The 20,304-nt window shown below is 37.6% G+C and overlaps 1 protein-coding gene across 1 annotated transcript in view; it reads left to right on the top strand.

Moving 5' to 3' along the window:
* The window catches only part of Dnah12 (dynein axonemal heavy chain 12), a 206,294-nt gene that overhangs the window by 1,776 nt on the left and 184,214 nt on the right, over positions 1-20,304 (top strand). Inside the window, exons 2-7 of the mRNA XM_035452634.1 lie at positions 5,736-5,832; positions 11,672-11,871; positions 15,238-15,319; positions 15,468-15,494; positions 16,332-16,521; positions 20,132-20,204. Of these exons, the coding sequence (XP_035308525.1) occupies positions 5,752-5,832; positions 11,672-11,871; positions 15,238-15,319; positions 15,468-15,494; positions 16,332-16,521; positions 20,132-20,204 (653 nt within the window). The 5' untranslated portion in view covers positions 5,736-5,751. The remainder of the gene's footprint in view (positions 1-5,735; positions 5,833-11,671; positions 11,872-15,237; positions 15,320-15,467; positions 15,495-16,331; positions 16,522-20,131; positions 20,205-20,304) is intronic.

The following is a 20,304-nucleotide window of genomic DNA, read 5'->3' as shown; positions in this document are numbered from 1 at the left end:
CAGGCTAGTGATAGAGTGCCTAACAGAGACAGGGCTCTAGACTCAGTCACCTGTACTGAAAAAGGGGTGGGGCATCGCATTAAAATAATTTCCATTCGACATTTTATAAAATTTAAAAGGGTCAACTTACTTTTTTCTTTCCTTCCTAAACCACTTCCCTTTCTTTCTTTCTTTCTTTCTTTCTTTCTTTCTTTCTTTCTTTCTTTTCTTTTCTTTTCTTTTCTTTCTTTCTTTCCTCTTTTTTTTTTTTTTTGAGATAGGAGATAGGATTTTACTCTGTAGCCCAAGCTAGCCTTGAACTCACAATTCTCCACTTCAGTTTCCTCAATGCTGGCATTACATTACACTATCATCCTAACTAACTTGTTTCTTTTAGGTTTTGTGCTTTTAAAATATTTGTGATACTATGTAATGATATTTTGTTTGTAATATAACAAAGCTTGCCTGAAGATCAGAGTACAGAGCTAAGTCACTAATTACTAGTTAAGAGCTAAGCTACTTGTTAGCCACACACCTAAGCCACTGGTTAGCTAGCCATAGAGGACAGGCAGTGATGGCCACACCATTAATTCCTGTGCTTGGGAGACAGAAGCAGATGGATCTCTGTGAATTCAAGGTCACCCAGGGCTACATGAGAGTGAAATGAAACAGTCTAAGAGAAACAGAGCTCACACCTTTGATCCCAGCTCTAGAGGGAGGAGCTTAGTGCAGTCTGAAGTTTGGTGGAGAGCATTGCAGTCTGCAGTCACACTGAGGACAGGCTCACCCCCTTTAGTCTAAGCCTTGGTAGAGGTAAGAACTCTCTAGTGGCTCGGCTGCTTTGCTTATTTGATCTTCAGTTTGAATCCCAATATTTGTCTCTGGGTTTTGTTGTTTTTTTATATTTCTTTAATTTTTTGTACATTGGTGTTTTGCCTGCATGTATTTCTAGTTACAGACAGTTGTGAGCTGCCATGTGGGTGCTGGAAATTGAACCCAGGTCCTCTGGAAGAGCAGCCAATGCCCTTAACCGCTAAGCCATCTCTCCAGCCCCTGTCTCTGGGTTTTTATTATTCATGCTACAACCTTATATATGCTATTTATTATAATGCTATGTAATTGCAATCAAAATTAGTTTGAAGAAAAATTTGAAGAGCTCTTGTAAAATCTGTCCAAATTTAGCAGCCAGTGAGATGGAATAGAGTAGGTTAAAGCACTTGCCACACAAGCCCTACAACTTTAGTTTGATCTCTGAAATTAACATAAAGGTGAAAGAAGATCCCACAACCAAATTGTCCTTTGACCTCTAGTAAAGCTATGTGATGTACATGCTCCTAAAATACACACAACATGCACACACAAAATTAAAAAACATTTATGCAAATTTAGAGCTATATGGAATTCTTAAGCTTATTTCTTTTTTCAAACTTATTTATTATGTATACCATTTTCTGTCTGCATTCAGGCCAGAAGAGGGAGCTGGACTCATTACAGATGGTTGTGAACCACCATGTGGTTGCTGGGAATTGAACTCAGGTCCTCTGGAAGATCAGCCAGTGCTCTTAACCACTGAGCCATCTCTCTAGCCCTAAGCTTGCTTGCTTATTTATTTATTTATTTATATTTAAGTATTGTCCTTTGTTTCCCTCCATTTTTTAAATTTAAATTAGAAACAAAGTTGTTGTACATGTCAATCCCAGTTCCCTCTCCCTCCTCTCCTCCCTTACCCCCAACTAACACCCTACCCATTCCATATCATTTCTGCTCCCCAGGGAGAGTGAGGTCTTCCATTGGGGTGTCTTCAGAGTCTGTCATATTTTTGGGGCCCTTTCCCATGTGTCTTGGCTCAGGGAGTATCCCTCTATATGGAATGGGCTCCCAAAGTTCACACCTATGCTAGGGATAAGTACTTATCTACTACAAGAGGCCACATAGATTTCCGAGGCCTCCTCACTGACACCCACGTTCATGGGGTCTGGATCAGTTCCATTCTGGTTTCCCAGTGATCAGTCTGGGGGCCAAAAGCTCCCACTTGTTCAGGTCAGCTGTTTCTGTGGGTTTCACCAGCCTGGTCTGGACTCCTTTGCTCGTCAGTCCTCCTTCTCAGCAACTGGATTCCAGCTCAGTTGAGTGTTTAGCTGTGGGTGTCTGCTTCTGCTTCCACCCTAAGCTTATTTCTTTATCCTTTGCTCCAAAATCATCTTATAAAATCTCGTAGTATCTTCAACATTTCTCTTGTAAAGAAGAAACTTTAAAGATTTATTTATTTATTATGTATGCAGTGTTCTGCCTGCATATATGCCTACAGGCCAGAAGAGGGCACCAGATCTCATTATAGATGGTTGTGAGCCACCATATGGTTACTGGGAATTGAACTTAGAACCTTCTGGAAGAGCAGCCAGTGGTCTTAACCTCTGAGCCATCTCTTCAGCCCCTAGGAAACAATTTTAATAAGGTAATTTTTAAAAAAAGGTCAGGAGGCTGTATCCAAAGTAAGAAAACATCATATCTTAGATACCTAATGGTTATTACACAGGTAAAGTACATGAATAGTTTTTGTTTTCATGCCAAATTTAGGTTCTCTTAACAGGCACCTTAAAATGTTTTTCATTGTTGTTAGAAAAAGCATTCATGTCTTATTAGTGCTTGCGAGGCATCAAAGGTAGACTAAAGCATCCAGGGCAGAATAGCTTAGAATTTATGATGTTATTGTAATATTTAAGATTTAAATATGTTTTAAAATTATTTTTAAATTAATATGGTTATAACTACATTAAAAAATAAAAAGGCTATGAAAATTATAAGGTAAATTTAACACCCTGAGAGAAAATTAATGATTGGTTTTCTACATTTTTCTTAAGTATTGAATTGTTCTTAATATCATTTTTCTGAATTGACATTCTATGATTAAAAAAAGAAGAAGCATCTTGATGGCCCAGTGGTCAAGAATGCTGGCTGCTCTTTAGTACTCATGTGATGGCTCATAAATGCCTATATCTCCAGTTCCGCAGCATTCAACACCCTCTTTTGGCCCCCACCGGCCCATACAGACATACATGCAGGCAAAACACCTATACACATAAAATTTTCTTTTAAAGAAGAAACTTGATATACATATCAGAGGATCACTTTTTGGTGTTTTTTTAATTATTACTTTTATTTTTGAGACAGGGTTGCTCTGTGTACCCTTGGCTGTCCTGGAACTCTCTGTAGACATACTGGCCTTGAACTCACCGAGTTATGGGATTAATGGTGTATGCCACCACTGCCTGGCTTGGTGTTTTGGTGTTTTGTTTGTTCTCTTTTTTGCTTGTTTGTTTTTGATATAGGTTTTCACTGACTTCAGGCTGGCCTCAAACTTGTAGTCTTCCTGTCTCAGCTACACAAGTGCTGAAATTACACTGTATGCCACTAGGCTTAGCAAGATGATCCCATTTTGATGTCATATCCATAAATCCTTTTACAGTAAACAAGACTTTGTAAAAAGAACCTTATCTGATTTTACAAATTGTATTCTTGGACTCAGAAGTGGAGCTTTTACTCCTCCTGCAGCAGATAGGAACAAATACAGAGACCCACAGCCAGACATTATGCAGAGAGTGAGAGACCTTGGAACACACAGCCCTAAATGGGATAATCTCCATCAAATCCCTCCTCTCAGGGCTCAGGGAACCCTGTAGAAAAGGAGGTGGAAAGAGCGTAAGAACCAGAGGGGATGGAGAACACCAATTTTTAAATTCTACCTTTAGCCAAAAATGTCTCACCTTACCTCCCTTGTCCCTTCTATTTGTACTTCCCTAATTCTCTTTGTGCATTTTATACACACACCAACTAATATATTACGGCACACAGCCATGTCAATGTTCCTTCTTAAAATGATTGGCAATTAAGGGATGACTTTTTTTTTGCTATCACTATTTTCATAATGTTCCTACTCTTTGAGAGCAATTATTTTGCAGGCAGTGTTCCCTATGAGGAAGTACTGGTGATCAGCCAGATACCACAAACAGTGAAATAGAGGAAAATGACACCTCAACTCTACTAGAACCTAGTCATTCTAAAATATTGCACATATTTCCAGGTACGGAATAAGGATTGTATTTTTTTTTTAAAAAAAGTTTATCCTGGGTTAACAATATGGCTCATAGGATAAAGGTACCTGTTTCCATGATTGACGACCTGGGTTGGACACCTGGGACTCACTTGGTTGAAGGAGCGAACCAGCTCCTACAGGTTATTCTCTGACCTCCACATACATGCTGTGGCATATGCATACAAACACCTGCATACAAACACATACACTGAATAAGGAAATGTAAAATAAAAAAATTAACCCCAGATATGCAACTTGCATGACAAAAACACAAGAAACATGAAAATCCAAGGCAACATAACTGCTTCACAGATTACTAACCCTTGAGTAATGGCTTCCAATTGCAAAGAACACAAAAGAATGATTCTAAATATGCACAGAAATTAAAGAGGACACTCATTCATGAAATGTATTCCAAGAGAACACAGGTATCCACATTAACTAAAGAAATCAATATATGATATAAAAATAGAGTTTAACAAAGAGATGGAAATAATGAAGAAAGATCAAACTGAAATACTGGGAACAAAAAAAAAAACTCAATAAGGAAAAGGATACTTTCTGCAGAAAGTATCAACAGTAGAATGGATCATGGGAAGGACAATGTCAGGGCTTGGAGACAAAGAGAGAAATTGGAATAGTCCACACTCACAAACTTTGAGCACAGCACTTGAGATCTATGGGACACTTTGAAAAGACCAAATCTATGAATTATGGGCATGAAAGAAGAGTACTGTGTTAAAGCAATACAAAACATTTCAATAAAATCATAGCAGAAAATTTCCCAAATCAAGGGAAAAGATGCTACAGCACTAGAAAACAAGCAGGTATCATTGTCCTAAAGCCTGACAAAAGATATTTTACACTAAAACTGGTCAGAGAAATTAAGGAAGATAATTTCATACTGATTATGGGAACAACCTGACAAGAGGGCATAACAATTTAAAATTATATACATCAAGCATGGGTGCACCCAATTATATGAAACTTATTACTAGATGTAAAGTCACAGATGTGACCCCAACACAAAAATAGTGAATGAAAGAGAGAATTGATAAATGTAATAAAAAAGTTAAGTAATAATATTTTTTTTACAGAAATTTACAACGTGCAAACAGAAGCCAAAGTTACGTAGTGGTGAGAGCTTGTCTGAAAATATAAAAGACATTTACAAACAATCTAAACTTTTTATGGAAATGCAAAGTACCTACAATAGAAAAAAACTAGTTCTTTTTATAAAAGATCAAAGAAGAGTAAAACTACCTGATCTTAAGACTGTAATCATTTTAATAAGTTACAGTGACTCAAGGTAACATTGTATTATGCACAGGTAGGCATTCAGACCAGTGGAACAGACTGAGAGTCCAGAAATAAAACTCTGCAGTTACATTGTAGTCAAGTAATAGTTTTGTTATTTTTGTTTGTTTTTGGTTTTGTTTGGTTTTGAGATATGGTCTCACCATGTATAAGCTGACCTTGAACTCCTTGAAGTTCCAACTTCAGCCTCCTGAATAACTGAAGATACAGGCATGTGTAGGCCACCATTTCTGGCTATTCAAGTGATTTTTTTTCTTTAAAATAAAGATGCTAATGCAAATCAGTGGCAAAAAGATAATGTTTTTCAGCAAATGATACTAGAGAGTTTGTATTTTCTTTTATAAAGGTTTATTTTACTATGTATGCATGCATGCATACTATGTGTGTGCCTGCTGCCCAAGAAGGCCAGAAGATGGATCAGACCCTGTGGAACTAGAGTCCAGGTTGGTTGAGAACCACCACGTGGGTGCTAGGAATTGAGCCTGGGTCCTCTGCAAGAGAGCAACAATGTTGTAAATTGCTGTGCCATCAGTCCAGCCTCTGCATTTGTATATTCTTATGCAAAATATTAACTTGGGTCATACTTGTAACTATGTAAAAATTTAATGGAGTAAAACATAATTAGAAGAAAATAGAAAGTCTTCATGAGTGTGCCTACCTTTTATAGATTACCTCAAAATACATATACATACACATTGGCTTTATCAAAGTTAGAAATGATTGCTCTTCAAAGACATAATTAAGAAAAGAATAAAACAAAATGAAGAACAGGAGAGCATGTATTTACAAAATATCTAATTCAAGACTTGCATCTAGAATATGCAAGGATCTCTTAAAACTCAGTGTTAAAAAGCTATATAATCCTGGCTGGATGAGTTAACTCAGCTGTCAAAACAGTTACGAAATCTTAACCTGAGTTCAATCCCTGAAACCCATGTAAAGGTAGAAGTGTAGACTGGGTTTTTCTGTGTCCCAACAGCCACTCTCAACCACACAAAGACAATATTAGTTATAAATGTTTGACCAATAGCTCCTATAACTTAAATTAACTCATTTCTTATCTGCTCTCTGCTATGTGGTGGTACCCTTTTGCAACATGGCAAGTTTATCTTGCTTCTTTTGGAGTTTCCTCAAGACTCCTCAGACTTGTGACTCCGCCCTTCTCAGCATCCTCTCAGTTTGACTCTCCTGCCTATTCTCTTCTTCCCTAGCTATTGGCCAGTTAGCTCTTTTATTAAACCAACCAGAAGGTGCCTTGGCAAAGACACATCTTTATGGTGTACAAAAAGATTATTTTATAACATAGAAGGAAAAAAATGATTCAAAGGACAGCAAAGTTGTCCTTTGGCTTCACAGGTATGTCACCACATTGCTACCCTCACCCCATCATACACACATATAATGATTATTAAATTTTATATTTTTATTGTGAGCCTAGCCTTTAATGGCTGAGACATCTCTCCAGCCTGATTATTTAATTTTATTTAAAAAATTTTCATACAATATATTTTTATCATATTTTCTCTCCCCAACCCCTTCCACCTCCCCACCTACCCAACTTCAAGTTCTCTCTCTTTACAAAGCAAGGATTAAAAAAATGAAAAAAAAAAACAGGGCTGGAGAGATGGCTCAGGGTTTAAGAGCACTGTTTGCTCTTCCAGAGGACCCGGGTTCAATTCCCAGCACCCACATGGCAGCTCACAGATGTCTGTAACTCCTCTTCTAGGGGATCTGATTCCCCATACAGGCATACTTGCTGGCAAAACACTAATGTATATAAAATAAAATAAATAAAAAGTGTTTAAAAAAGAAAAGAAAAAACAAATATCAAGACAAAAACAAAATCTCATGGAGTTTTGTGTTGGTCAACCACTGGGCATGGTCCTGCTCTGGAGTGTAGTTGATACCTAGAGACACTATACACTGGGCAAAACTGGTTTTCCCTTTCCCAGCATGTATCTATTGCAAAGACTTTAGTAATGGGAGATTGTGCCCAATTCTTCTTTTAGTTTAAATTTATTTTTAAATTTAAACATTTGGGGGGTTCAAGACATGATTTTTCTGTGTAGCCCTGGATGTCCTGGGACTTGCTTTGTAGACCAGGCTGCCCTCAACCCCACAGATATAACTCCTCCCTTTACCTCCCAAGTGCTGGGATTAAAGGTGTGCACCACCACTGCCTGGCCAATTCTTTTCGTGCTGAGATTGTCTGGTTTAAACCTATGAATATTTTGTTCATACTATCAGTCTCTGTGAGTTCATATTTTATCAATCCTATTGTATCTAATAGACACTGTTTTCTTGGAGCCATCTATCACCTCTGGCTCTTACTGTCTTAACATTTCTTCTGAATAGGTGTCTGTGATGATTTGAATAGGAATGGACCCCTAGGCTCAATTATTTAAATGTTTGGTCATTAGAGTGAAGCTCCTTGGAAAAAGATTAGGAGGTTTGGCCTTGTTGGAGGAAGTGTGTCACTGGGAGTGGACTTTGGGGTTTCAGAAGCCCAAGCCAGGTCCAGTGGCTCTCTCTCTCTTCTCTGCTGCCTGCTGATCTAGATGTAGAACTCTTAGTTCCTCTCCATGTTCCCATGTCTGCCTCCATGCTGGCCATGCTTCCCACCATACTGTTAATGGGCTAAACCTCTGAACTATAAGCCAGTCCCAATTAAATTCTTTCCTTTATAAAAGCTGCCATGGTTATGTTGTTTCTTCACAGCAATAGAACATTGACTAAGACAATATCTGAGCCTTGAGGGAATGGAGTTTGAGAAAAACATCTATTTGGGGCTGAATGTTCCAAACTTTCTCACTTTCTGAACATTTTTTTTATTTCAGTTTTTTTAAAATAATCTTAACATTTTCTACTTGTGAGTCTCTGTGCTAATTTCCATCAGTTGAAAGAAGTAGCTTCTCTCGTGAGGGCTGAGTGATGCATTGATCTATTGGTACAGAAATATGTCATTAGGAGTAATTTTATTGCCATGTTCCATTAGCAGAATAATAGTAGTAGGTTTTCCCCTAAGCCTATGACCTTTCCAGTATTAGGTTCTTGGCTACTGTAACAGTGTTTAGTATGAGTTTCTTCTCTCATGGAGTGGGCCTTATGTCCAGTTAAAAGTGGTTGGTTACTTCTGTAATGTTTGTGCCTCTATTACACCAATATATCTTGCAGGCAGGTTATTGTTATAGGTCACAGAGTATCTTGGCAATGTTGATGATTACCTTTCTCTCTCTTCCAGTAGCATGCAGTGTACCTTCCAGGACCATAAATGCTAGTCAGTAGAGGTGAAGCTTCCAGGTAGACACTAGCTTGATTTCTCCATGTTCAGTGACATAAGTAAGTGCTGTCTTACATCCTTACAGCTGGATGTAGTAGCACATGCCGTTAGTCCCAGTACTCAGGAAGCAGAAGCAGGAGAGTTCCAAGTAAGCCAAGCTACACAAAACAACACAACGCACAAAAACTTGTCCTTTATAGGAATTGCTGTGTCAATGGTTGAAACTAGAAGAAATCATTCTGATCAAGGTAACCCAGTCACAAAAAAAGACAAACCTGGTATGTACTCACTCATATATGGATTTTACACATAAAGCAAAGGATTACCAGCCTACAAACCACACCACCAGAGAAGCTAGGAAACAAGGAGGACCCTAAGAGAGACATACATGGTCCCCCAGAGAAAGGGAAAGGGGCAAGATCTCCTGAACAAATTGGGAGCATGGGGGGAGGGTAGAAGGAGCTAGGAGAATGAGAAGGGGAGAAGAGGAGGGGTGAGGAGGACATGAGGGAGCAGGAAGGTTGTGTAGGGGGAAGAATAGAGGAGAGCAAAATAAGAGATACCATCAGAGAGGGATCCAGTATAGGTTTAAAGAGAAATCAGGCACTAGGAAAATGTCCAGAGATCTACAAGGATGACACCAACTAACCATCTAAGCAACAGTGGAGAGGCTACCTTAAATGCCCTCCCTTGATAATGAAATTGAAGACTAATTTACATACCATCCTAGAGCCTTCATCCAGCAGCTAATGGAAGTAGAAGCAGGTACCCACAGCCAAAAACTGACCTGAACTGGAATCCAGTTGCAGAGAAGGAGTGATGAGCAAAGGGGTCATTCTGGCATGGTGACTAGCACACAGAAGATACTCAATACCATCTGGAAACTGCGAAAAAAAAAGAGAGAGAAAGAAAGAAAGGAAGGAAGAAAGAAAAAAAATTAGAAGGGAAATCTGCTCTGAGCTTGAGAAGCACACTTTGGACTAAATTGTAGTCTGCTATGTCTCTTTTCCTCCAGACTGGGGTGAAGAAGGGTGTTTCTGAGTACAAACCCTGTTACTATGCTGGTCTGCCAGGGAAAGAAGAAAAATCAGCACTATACTCTCCAAAACCTTCAGTACTAAACAGCATCACTGACTAGGCAAGGGAAGACCCCCTCTAACTGTGCAAATAGGAGAAATAAGCTAAGCCTGACAGAATCATGAAGCAAATATACTCAGGCAAAAACTGTAGGTCCTTGGAGAAAAAGTCAAAGTCCAGGAAGAAGGAAAGTGTCCACACACTGTCCCCACCCCCACCCTGGGGTTTGAAAACTAGCAATATAAAATGCTACCACTGGCACAGTGGAGAGAAGCCTGCAGCTGGTGGGAGGACAAGGTATTAAATGGGACAGGTCATGTCAAGTGAAACAAGCCAGACATAGACATCTACCACATGTCTTCTCATGTGCAGAATGTTTATTTGAATGCATATACAGTAATAAAAGTAGAAGGGTGAAGAAAAGGAGCCAGTGTGAAGAGAGAATAGGAGGGGGAATGCATTAAAGCTAAAGATAAATATGTATAGAGATCTCATAGTGAAACACATTATTTGGTATGCTAACTGAAAAAAATACTCCACAAGAATGTATTCATCCCACATAATCTTTTTAGACTATACACAGGGGTTTCAAATCACAACATTCTTTCCTCAAGCATAACTGCAAATTTTGCACCTTAACCTGTTTGATTCTTGGTAAGGACTTTTTTTTTTTCAGAGACAGGGTTTCTCTGTGTAGCTTTGGAGCCTATCCTGGCACTCTCTCTGGAGACCAGACTGGCCTCGAACTCACAGAGATCCGCCTGCCTCTGCCTCCTGAGTGCTGGGGGTAAGGACTTTCTAAAAGTGTTGTATAAACAAATAGCAAATACAGAAACAAGATAAATTCGATTGAGCATTAGTTACAAGAGTTACAGAAAGTCACTATGTGGATACATGCAAACTCCATTCTTCATTATGCATATTTACATAAATCTGTATGTTTTCCAGTGTATCCAATTTTCTACTTCTACAATTTTTGAAAATCCTATTTCCTGGACTTCTTCCAAGGTAGTTAGTGAAACAGCAGCAGCGACAACAAAAAGAATTCTCCCTCCATTCAATTGAGTGAAAAATTATGGGGCTGTTAATTGTAAATCTGTCCTAGTTCAGCAACTGCCTCTTCAAGCAACCTTCAACCCTTCCAGGAAGCCAGGACAGTTCCCATGGTGACTGTGTTGTTTCTACTGGATTGTCTACGCCCTCCACTGGATACTTGTTAGAGGTTTCTACTTTCTTTATCCATGTCGCTTTCACCAGAAGAGAAATTCTTAAGTCTGTCTCTGCGTGACGAATAAGACAATCAGATAGGTACCAGTCCTCTGCATTTCTCTTCCTTTGCCTCTGAGATCTATGAATTGGGTGCCTACAGAATTATCTCCAAATCCTTGGGGCCTAAGGGGGAAGTGTAGTTGGTACCATAGTTAAATTGTTGAGTGTTTACATGTTTTACATTTGCTTTGCATTAACTACTACTATTTGTGTCAGTCATGATATCACTTTACATGATGTTAGCAAGACTGATTCAATAATGCTTTGAAAAATGTTAATGATATTAAATACTAGCTTGGGGGAGGGGCATTCTCTCTTAACAACTAGATTTTGTTGTGTTTTGCCTCTAGGGGAAAATAACAAACCCTGGGTTTTAGAGTTGAAAGGCTATTCAGAGCACACTTAATTCAGTTCCTCAATTTCCGATCCTAAGGGAAACAATATCTGGCTTCATGTCTTCATAGTAAGTGGCTGTAGAGCTATGTTTAGAATCTCTACCCACTCATCTCAACTGTCATTCTTTAACTACTACCATACTTGGCAAGTGAATCTGAAAAGGTGTGGAATTTTATTTATGCTATCAATGTGTAAGATTCACTGAATATATTGAGACTTGATTTCATGAAATAATATCTGTATGAACTTTTTCTTTTCAGGGTATAGATTATTTAAATTCTGATACCAAGATGTCAGATCCCAACAAAACTGCCATTAGAGCAGAAAAGGAGGCTTTGAACTTGAAGTTGCCCCCTATTGTCCAGCCTCCCAAAGACATAGGTGTTGACACACCAAAACAAAGCCAGCTGCTAAATTACAGAAGATCTAAGGAGCAGCAGAAGAAAATTAATCAGTTAGTGTAAGTAGCACATTAGTAAATAATTATTGCTTGGGATTAATAAAGTTTTTTAAAACTATATAAGTTGTCCATGGATAAAATAAGGATTAAGTTCAAATTAACTAAAAAAGCAATTGAAAATTAATCATGGTGATAGCCAAATTTGTAGAGTGCTTGCTTGTCTCTATCACCTTACTTATACTTCTCATAGCACTTTGATGAGGTATATATTATTGTTAAACTCTTTTTAATTTAATTTATTTTTTAATTTCTCTGTGACTTTGGAAGCTGTCCTAGAACTAGCTCTTGTAGACCAGACTGGTCTCAAACTCACAGAGATCCACCTGCCTCTGCCTCCCAAGTGCTGGGATTATAGGTGTGCACCACCACCGCCCGGATTTAATTTTATTTTTAAAATATTTATTTTATATGTATGTGTATGTACACCACATGTAAGCAAGAGACCAGGGAAGTCAGAAGAGGGATCAGATCCCCTGGAACTAGAGTTGTGAGCTGCCATGTGGTTGCTGTAAATGGAATCTGGGTCCTGAGACATTTATCCAGACCATTTATCTGTATTTTTTAAATGACTGAACTAAGGAATAGAAAAGTAATCTGCCCACATCCCTGAGATTTGGTCTGGTTCTGCAGTTCAAGTATCTTGTTATGTTGCCTATTATGTTATAACTGTACTGATTTCTGAAAAAGAATCAGAACTTTCCCTTCTTGGTCAACTTCTTTTAAAAGTGGTTTTGCAACTGACTTAAATTTTATTGCCACATGTTTGATGGTCATATTGTCAAAAATGATCATTTAAATTTTGATAGTTACACATTATAGTTAAACAGGTGTGGAATCATATAACTTCCATAGACATTTTTATAAGCCCATTATTCACTTACTCATATTTAAACCTAAATTTATGAGGAATATTAACCAATATCATGGTATATACTGTTAGATATCTTTTGCCCTCTTCATTCTTTTACAAAATATTTCATTTGAGTATGTATGTGTATGTATGTAAATGTACATGCAAGAGCCCTCAGAGGCTATAAAAGGATATCATATTCCCTGGCAGTTGTGAGCTCCCCAACATGAATGCTGGGAACCAAACCCTGGTCCTCTGGAGGAGCAGCAAGCTCTCTGAGGCACTGAGCCCTTTCTCCAGCCTCTTCTCTGGTTCATTCTGAAGACTCAGTAATATTGTAGAAGACTTAGAAAGGCTTCCCAGCATCTCTTTGTGATTTCCCATTGTCATGAACTACTCACAGTTCCCTGGATATACTGTATTTTTATCAGTTTAAGGATATGCTTTGCAATTAAGGTGTTTGAATCCCTTCCACACTGCTTTAATCCTTTCTACAATTTATATCATTTTATGGAAAGATATTAATTACCTGATAGTGCCTGTTACTAGGAAGATCATAGAAAATAGTAAGAAAGGACTGTGTCTTTAACAAAATTCATTTGCCATGAGGATAAGACAGTAAACATGTAACAAAAAATTATATTAATCCTTTAGATCAGTTTTCAAACTGTGGGTCTTGATCCCTTCAAGGGTTGAATGACCCTTTCACAGGGGTCTCCCAAGACCATTGGAAAACACAGATATTTACATTATGATTCATGACAATAGCAAAATTACAGTTATGAGGTAGCAACAAAAACAGTTTTATGGTTGGGGTCACCATAACATGAGGAACTGTATTAAAGTGTTACAGCAGGAAGGTTGAGATCCACTGCTTTAGATGATTGGTACTTGAAGAAACAAGATAGATAAATAATGTGTTAGTACAATCTTGTAATCTCAGTACTGAGAAAGCTGAGGCATGAGAATTGTGAGTTCAGCCTGGCTTGCATAGTGGGACCCTGTATGAATAAAAAATAAGGTAACATAAATAATAGTAACATACAAGACTATCCCAGGAGCACCACAAGAAATGGTTGTGGGGACAATATTTAAGTAGAGAATTAAAGAATGGAAAGAAACTTTCCACTTAAACAAATAGGAGAAAGTCAACCTATGGATGGGATAGCAACCACAAAAGTCATGAAATATGAATGAGTGCTTTTAATGTACATAGCAGTTGACAACAGCCAATATCATGAAGGTACCATAGGCCCAGGGAAGACTGGTAGAAGGTGAAGAGGAGATTGGAGGAGATTGTTCAGAGCTTTATAGACCATAATAAGGAATTCAAGATGAGTTTTTAGAACAGTGGATGCCATTAAAATGTTCTAAATAAGCTAGTTGTGGTGGTGCATGCTTTGATCCTAGCAGTTGAGGGCCAGAGGCACGTGGCTACAAGACCAATATATTAAGGTCCAGATCAGCCAGGGCTAGAAGAAGAAGAGGAGGGAAGGAAGGAAGGAAGGAAGAAAGGAAGGAAGGAAGGAAGGAAGGAAGGAAGAATGAAAAGAAGGAAGGAAGTGCTCCAAACAGGGATGTGATGGGGAATTATTACCAAAATTTTAATAATCAGCAAATGAAAGTGGTATTACTTACTGTATGGTCAAGATGGGTTTTTGTTTTGTTTTGTTTTTTCAAGACAGAGTCTCGCAGATCTGTACCACTTTTATTTCCTGACTGATAAAATATACTGCCTCAAAGTTTCCCAACCATAATACTACATTAATAATAATGAAAGAATTTCCATGTATTTCTTTGCAAAGAAAGACTGGAGTTAAATAATAATTTGCCTCAACTTCTCTGATGCCAATAACATTGCTATGGCCTCCTAAGTATTTCTGGTGCTTGCTCAATGTGTCTGTGGCTCATGTGTCCCCAGTTTGTTTTCCTTGTCTTCTTAGTCTCAATGGCATGTCAGCTGAAAGAAAGGGGGAAGCTTTGTGAAGTCTTCAAGAGGTGTTTCTTAATACAGGATGTAAGGAAGCTTCCTCTGACATGTTGGCATTTTAACAGAGATGGCTTAGTCTATATCAGACTTCATTTTAAAACTATCAGTAAGCTATAATTGAGAATGATTTTATTTTTAGTATTATGTTTACAATGTTCTTGAATAATTTAAAACTTAAGATATCATTGGTAATGGCCATTAGTATTTGTTTCTCATAAAAAGTTCTGTCAGAGGCAGATATGATGGCTCATGCCTGTAATTTCAACATTCTGGGAAGCTGAGGCAGTGGTATTGCCACAAATAGAAAACCAGCCTCAACTACATAGTAAGTTCAAGGCCAGCCTGGGTGAGATTGTCTCTCAGTATCTCTCTCCTTAAAAAAAAAGGAAATGATAATGTAGTCAAATAAAGATCTCTTGAAAATTTCCTTGTTTAGTATTAGTGTAGAGTCTAAAAATGTTCAATTTGAGGTATTTTAGTAATTAATGATAATTTTATCATACATTTTTCTAACCATAAATTTCAGAATTGCTGGAGCAAAAAAAAATTTAGACAAAACCCTGGATAAAAGAGTACCTTCATTACCAGAGCCAGACTTCCCTCCAACTGTGAGTTCTCTCCTTAAAACTACCCTATATCATTTTACTTCTTAAAGCATCTCAATAGAACTCATTTTTAAAAGAACAATTATATCTGACATTTGATTAAAATGTTTTAAACTTCATCCTTGTTTTTCTTTTGTTTTATTTTTGACAGATGACCAGTGACATAAAAAAAAAAGGAGTGAGTTGGATTTTCTTGTTTTGAAAATATTCAAAATAATTATTACAAAGTATTTTTCTAAGACCATCCACCAAATTTCCTCCTAGGAAAGAAGTCTGTAAACAGTTTTATATTTCTCCATCCAAAGGAGCAAGCATGTTGTGGGCCACAAATGAGGTTTTTCAAAAATTATATTTGTGTTGCCATCCATTATTAGAGGATTATCTGCATAAATATTTTAGTTCTTATTCAAAACTATTGAAAAATATTCAAAATATCAGCTACAGAAGAAATGTATCTCTCTTGTAAAACTAGTATAATAATTATTAATCCTAATATTGATATAATGTTTATTTTTCACTTAACAAATACGTAATGAGAAGTACTATATGCTAGGGACACTAACTGCATGAATAATGACATGGGGCTGTGAATGGTCGAGCATGACAACATGTACAATTTATTCAGTAGTAAAGGATCCAGAAATTTTTGGAGCTGGTTACATATAAGAGGAAATTATGAAGCATGTTTGCAGATGGGGCTGTAAATGTCCTAAGTCCATTAAAATTTTCTTTGGGGATAGAGGACTGAATATATGAATATGAAATTCTCCTTATGAACTGATAATACTATGGAAGAACCTCCTTTTACAAGTCAAGATTTTGGTTTAGTTTATCTGATTTTTTTAAAAAATAAATTACATTTATTTATGGTGTGGGCTGGTGGTGTGTGTGTGTTTGTGAGACTTTTAGAATATTTTTATTATGAAAAACATTGTCTTAGTAAGTAGAATGTAGGAGCTACACAGAAATGCTGTATCATTCTGACCATTTGGCTTGTTCCTTTACTGTTCCCAAGCTCAACTACATTTACATGAAGCAGTGCGTAGAGAGTAGTCCTATCGTACCTATCCAGCCAGAATGGCTGGACAACATGTTAATGCTGATACCTGAGCACTTAAAGGAAGGGAAAAAAAGAGAAGAACTACTTGGAAGTCTTATAAATGAGGTGTCAAATGACTTTGAAAAAAGCATGAAGAGATATTTGGGTAAGTAACATTTGACACAGACCGAACTTCTTTATGCCTATCCCACAGGTGAGTAAGAAGAGGAAGGAAGCTGAGGTTTGCACCTATCTATGATACAAGCACTTGAGAGGTAGAAGGGGGAGCATGAAGAGCTCCAGGTGTATCCTCAACTCCATAGTGAGTTTGAGACCGGCCTGAGCTACATGAGGTCTTGTCTCAAAAAAAGCAAAATAAGACAAAATAGTAGAAGCAAAATGAATACTGAATACTATATATTTAAAATGTACATATTTATTCACTATGATTTATAAATACCTTCACTTATAATCTGAGACTACAACCCAGTGAAAGACTTTGTAATTTAAGGGTACCTTTTGTATTAATTTGCTACTATTTATTGCTATTTGATTTTTTTGTCACTATAGTTTTAGCTATCCTGTTTTTTTAAAGATTTTATTTATTATGTATACAACATTCTGCTTCCATTTTTTATCTGCACACCAGCAGAGGGCACCAGATCTCATAATGGATGGTTTCAAGCCACCATGTGGTTGCTGGGAATTGAACTCAGGACCTCTGGAAGAGCAGTCGGTGCTCTTAACCTCTGAGCCATCTCTCCAGCCCTAGCTATCCTATTTTAATGATTGTTAGAAACATTAATATATCTTAATATTTGTGGTTTTTATTAGAATATTGTTGTTGTTGCTTTTGAAACAGAGTATCACTTTGTAGCCCAGGCTGGGCTACAAAACTTATTATGTACCCTTGGCTGGCCTCAAAGCTCATGACAATCCTCTTGCCCTAGTCTCTTGGGCACTGTGGTTACAGATACAAGCTGCTGTGTTAGACCCTGACTTTAATTGACAAAATTATGTATATTTATCATATATAATATGCTTCAAAATAATGCATGTGTTGTATAATGTCTAAGGTAACCAGTTGACACGTATTACTTCATGTACATGCTGAAATTGCTTAAAAGTACTGTTAGGTATTGTAAACAATGTATTTTTTCACTGTCTTCACAATATTGTAAAATAGATCTCTTTAACTTATTCCTCCTAGCTAACTGAAATTCTCTAACATTTTACCAACATTTCCCTAACTCCCTTTCTCCCCAATCCCTAATAGCTGTCTTAGAATGGATTTCTTTTTTTGTTTTAAATTATTTTATTTTTTACATTCCAACCCCAGTTCCCCCTCCCTCCTCTCCTCCCACTACCCTCACTTTCTCCCTCCTCCTACCTGCTCCATGGAGAGGGTAAGGCCTCCCCTAGGAAGTCTACTAAGTGTGTCTCATCATCTTGTTGAGGCAGGACCAAGGCACCTCTCCATCCCCACACCCTGTGTCTAGGCTGGGCAAGGTATCTCTCCATATATAATGGGCTCCACTAACTCAGTTTGTACATTAGTGTTAGATCTTGGACCCACTGCCAGTGGCCTCATATATTGTCCCAGTTACTCCATTGTTACCTATATTAAGGGAGTCTAGTTCGGTCTTAATGCAGGTTCCCCATTTGTCAGACATGAGTCAGTGATCTCTCACTAGCTCAGGTCAGCTGATTCTGCGGGTTTCCCCATCATGGTCTTGATTCCTTTGTTCATATTATCGCTCCTCCATCACTTCGGTTGGTCCATTGGTTAGCTGTGGATTTTTTTTATTGATTCTTTTTTTTAAAGATTTACTTATTTTGTATACAATGCTCTGCATGTACACCTGCATGACAGAAGAGGGCACTAGATCTCATTATAGATGGTTGTGAGCCACCATGTGGGTGCTGGGAATTGAACTCAGGACCTCTGGAAGCACGGAGCCACCTCTCCAGCCCAGTTGCGGACTTCTGTATCTGCTTCCATCTGTTTCTGGAAGCTTCTCTGGGGTTATGGATTGTAGGCTGGGTATCTTGCTTTATGTCTGGTATCCACTTAAGAGTGAGTACATACTATATTTGTCTTTCTGGTTTTGGGTTACCTCACTTAGGATGGTTTTTTCCTAGTTCTGTCCATTTGCCTGCAAATTTTGGGATGTCATTGTTTCTTACTTCTGAGTAGTACTCCATTGTGTAAATATACCATGTTTACTTTATCCATTCTTCAGTTGAGCGGCAGCTAGGCTGTTTCCAAGATCAGGATATTACAAATAATGTTGCAGTGGATATAGTTGAGCAAATGTCCTTGTGGTGTGAATGTGCCTCCTTTGGGTATATGCCTAACAGTGGTATTGCAGGGTCTTGAGGTAGGTTGATCCCTAATTTTCTGAGAAATCGCCATACTGATTTCCACAATGGCTATACAAGTTTGCACTCCCACCAGAAATTGAGGAGTGTTCCCTTTCTCCACATCCTCTCCAGCATAAACTGCCATTGGTGTTTTTGATCTTAGCCATTCTGATCGGTGTAAGATGGAATCTCAGAGTGGTTTTGATTTGCATTTCCCTGATGACTAAGAGATTGTTCTGTTGAGAATTCTCTATTTAGATCTGTACCCCATTTTAATTGGATTATTTGGTGTTTTGGTGACTAGCTTCTTGAGTTCTTTATATATTTTGGAGATCAGTCCTTTGTCAGATATGGGGTTGGTGAAGATCTTTTCCCATTCTGTAGGGAACCATTTTGTCTTGTTGATTGTGCTCTTTATTAATTGTTTCTCTCAGAGTCTGTGCTACTGGTGCTCTATTTAGGAACTTGTCTCCTGTGCCTAAGCATTCAAATATATTTCCCACTTTCTCTTCTATGAGGTTCAGTGTGGATAGATTTATATTGAGATTTTTGATCCATTTGGACTTGAGTTTTGTGCATGGCAATAGATATGGATCTATTTGCATTCTTCTACATGTTGACATCCAGTTATACCAGCACCATTTGTTGAATATATTTTCTTTTTCCATTCTATATTTTTAGCTTCTTTGTCAAAAATTAGGTGTTCATATGTATGTCGGTTGATATTGGGGTCTTCGATTCAATTCCATTGGTCCACCTGTCTGTTTTTATGCCAACACCAAGCTGTTTGCATTACTATAGCTCTATGGTAGAGCTTGAAGTCAGGGATGTTGATGCCCCCAGATGATCCTTTATTGTACAGGATTGTTTTGGCCATCCTAGGTTTTTTGTTTTTCCATGTGACATTGAGTATTGTTCTTTAAGGTCTGTGAAGAATTGTGCTGGGATTTTGATGGAGATTTCATTGAATCTGTAGATTACTTTTGGTAGGATTGCCACTTTTACTCTGTTGATCCCACCTATCCAAGAACATGTGAGATCTTTCCATTTTCTGATATCTTCTTTAATTTCGTTCTTAAAGACTTGAAATTCTTGTCATACAGGTCTTTCATTTGTTTGGTTAGAGTTAGAATGAATTTAAGTAGTCATGCCAGTGATCTTTGAATAGATAGAATGCAAAGAACTCAGAAATAAGAGTGTTCCTATATCTGAATTCGCCTTCAAAGGAAGGCCAAAACAATGCTAAGCTTGATAATATGAAAGAAAGGGATTTTTTTCTTTTACTCATTTTAATATACAGTAAATTTTACTTTACAGTATCAAGTTAGGGATGTAGACAAAAAAATCTAACTTAGTCTTAGTTAGAACTTGGAAGGATATTCAGAAAATGTTAACATATATGTGTATTTTAGTACAGAGTGTTCTTGTGAAACCAGAAGTTAAGTGGCTTGAAGATGAAGGGGGCCCTTTGCCTGAATCTCCTGTGTGAGTAAACTATTTTTAAAAACAGTATATCATCTACCTTTGGATACAATTTAAGAACAAACTGACCTTATATTCAAGTCTGCAATCATGAAGCTCAAAT

The sequence above is a fragment of the Cricetulus griseus genome (assembly GCF_003668045.3).
Source record: "Cricetulus griseus strain 17A/GY chromosome 1 unlocalized genomic scaffold, alternate assembly CriGri-PICRH-1.0 chr1_1, whole genome shotgun sequence".
NCBI lineage: Eukaryota > Metazoa > Chordata > Mammalia > Rodentia > Cricetidae > Cricetulus > Cricetulus griseus.
Note: the sequence above shows the minus strand (reverse complement) of the source record. Positions and strands in the feature narration are given on the sequence as shown.